Below are 2,603 nucleotides of genomic sequence, written 5' to 3'. Positions count from 1 at the left end.
CATGTTAACTATGTAGGGGAGGTGCTAGCAATGCTAACTATGTGCTAGTCATGCTAACTATGTAGGGATAGTGATAGCCATGTTAACTATGTAGGGGAGGTGCTAGCAATGCTAACTATGTAGGGGCAGTGATAGCCATGCCAGTCCAGGGACTGACTGCAGTTCTACTGGAAGGTGCCTTGACCCGACATACCTGACATGGAGCAACCAGACCATGCATAGCATAGGTTAATAGAATATATTAATTAGGCTATGTATACTTCCAAAAACAATTCCACCATCCCACCTCTTTATTTTTTACAAGTAGACAAGTAGACATCAGTGAAATGCACTGAATTTATTTCAACATGGCTGACAGTAACAGTCAGTTTCTTTGAATGGATTAAATAAACATCAAGAACAGAGGATCCAGATTAAAACCTCCTTTACTGTGCCTGCTGTTGTCCACTAGAGGGCTCCCTCTGCCAGAATAACCTCCGGAGTCCTGGGTGGGATGGATTGGATTATTCTGAAAGAGGCAGCATTCAGTCTGGATCATTTAACACACAACTCTGGTTCCCATGGGTCAAGGTTTCTGAAAGCTAACTGCTGCTAATGCTAGTGCTAATGCTAGCTCAGCCACAGACGTGTGGATCCTTCCAGGATCAATGTGCCATAAAACTCCAGCAGCAGAAAACACCCTGAAGGAGCTGAAATGGAGTTTTCAAAATAAAAGCTGCTGCTAAGCTAAGATGGAAGCAGAGCATCAGAGAGGCTGAGCAGGTGTAGCAGGTTCACCTGGAGAGCCTGGTCTCCTGCTGAATAACATCCCTGATCCCATAACAGCAGCTGAGCTCCTGATGGTGGCGAGGAGGACGATTGCAGAGCCGCATTCAGTCGGACAGGAAGACACAGAGACAGCAGGTCCTCCATAAGATCTAAGAATTATCTCTCTTTATTTTATTTACACATAGAAAACGTTTGGCACATCTTCTCTTCAAGTTCTTGGTTTTTTACAGCTGAACATTTTTATGGCTTAAAGAGGTTGGAGGACAGATCAGGACTTCTTCACATTGATCAGGAAGCTCTGCTGCACCAGGACATCATCTCTCCGCCGTCACCGCTCATGTTTGGGCGTCCCATCCCCTCTGTCCACCACCGCCACGGTCGGACGGCTCAGCTCCTTGGAGGACGGGTCGGCGTAGAACTCGGCCACCACAGGGCAGTGGTCCGAGGCCACGCCCCCCCACGACCAGTTATCAGGGATCCAGGGATTGGTCAGGCCCTCCCGCACCACCATGCAGTGACCTGTGAGAGGACGGGATGGGAGGACGTTAGACGTGAACGACTTGCTCTGTTCTGGTTCTGGTTCTGGTTCTGCAGAACCTCTGAAGGTCTTAAAACTTCCTGGATATCTGACATAATTCATCCACCGTCCCTCTTTAGGAAATATTTCTAGAACCATGTTTGGTTCTGGACCTCAGAACTCATCAGAACTCATATTGACTTTCTGACATGTATGACCCCACATAGCCTCTGTAGTTCAGTTAGGCCACCACCAGGTGGCAGTAAAACACTGAATGAGAGGAAAACTGATCCCTGCATTCATGAGAACAAGGAGGAGACGTGACAGGGTTCTGGTTCTGACCTGAGTAGATCTTCTTCAGGGAGCGGCTGATCCAGATGTTGTCCAGACACTGGGAGCCCTGCGGGCAGCGGGTGCTGATGTTGGTGAACCGACCCGACGGAACCAGCGCCAGCAGCTTCTCCCTCCTCAGGACATCCAGCTCGGAGCTCTGAGGAGGACCGCCGAAGTCGCCCAGAACCACCAGCTCCTTCTCACCTGCACAGGGAGAGACGCAGAACCGAACCGTCAGCGGTCAGAGCGGCGCCGACCCGGTTCTGGGAGGTGCGGCTCGACCAGCTGACCTTTGAGAGTTTCCTGGATGCTGGAACTGAGGTGCTGACCCGGTTCTTTGGACTCGCCGCTTGATGCGCTCGGCATGTGGACGTTCACCAGCACCAGCTCCATGGAACCCAGCTGAAAGGAGCGACCCGGTTCAGACCAGAGAAAACTAGTCCGGGCTCTTGGTTCTGTAGAACCGTTTCATTCAGACCCAGTTCTACAGAACCAGCTGACCTTCAGCAGACAAACGGTTCTGAGTAAAACCTGAAACTGGATCAACTCACTGAGAAGCAGGCCCGGTACAGCTGAGGCTGGTTTCCGTTGCCGTTGGTAACCGGGCCATCCAGAACCACGGCGTCCTTCAGGTCGAACCCAGACGAGCTGTCCCACAGGAACCCGGAGAAGGTCCAACCCTGAGACACAGAACCAGCAGTCAGGCCAGAACCAGAACCAGAACATGAGAGCAGGAACAAGACCTTCTGAGGCCCAACTAGGTGGGGTCACGGCACCACTGCTTTAACATCAACCAGCATTAAAGAACCGTTTTCTGGATCAGAACCTGTCCAGGTTCTACTGAGATCAAGGATGGTACCAACATGGGTCAGAACCAGGAATCCAGCTGCATCAGAACAAACCGCTGAGCTGTAGAAACAGGGCCTAAAGTTCTGGGACTGAATGTCTGCTTCGGGTTCTGGTTAGCATAACGACCGCCCGCACC

The 2,603-nt window shown here is 51.1% G+C and overlaps 1 protein-coding gene across 1 annotated transcript in view; it reads right to left on the bottom strand.

The window, feature by feature from the left end:
- Positions 1-325: 325 nt before the first annotated feature.
- eepd1 (endonuclease/exonuclease/phosphatase family domain containing 1) overlaps positions 326-2,603 on the bottom strand; it is a 20,185-nt gene continuing 17,907 nt past the window's right edge. Inside the window, exons 3-6 of the mRNA XM_015403567.1 lie at positions 2,170-2,364; positions 1,909-2,020; positions 1,628-1,822; positions 326-1,287 (exon numbers count right to left, since the gene is read on the bottom strand). Of these exons, the coding sequence (XP_015259053.1) occupies positions 1,097-1,287; positions 1,628-1,822; positions 1,909-2,020; positions 2,170-2,364 (693 nt within the window). The 3' untranslated portion in view covers positions 326-1,096. The remainder of the gene's footprint in view (positions 1,288-1,627; positions 1,823-1,908; positions 2,021-2,169; positions 2,365-2,603) is intronic.

This window comes from Cyprinodon variegatus, unplaced genomic scaffold, assembly GCF_000732505.1.
Source record: "Cyprinodon variegatus isolate N-32 unplaced genomic scaffold, C_variegatus-1.0 Scaffold1522, whole genome shotgun sequence".
Lineage (NCBI taxonomy): Eukaryota > Metazoa > Chordata > Actinopteri > Cyprinodontiformes > Cyprinodontidae > Cyprinodon > Cyprinodon variegatus.
Note: the sequence above shows the minus strand (reverse complement) of the source record. Positions and strands in the feature narration are given on the sequence as shown.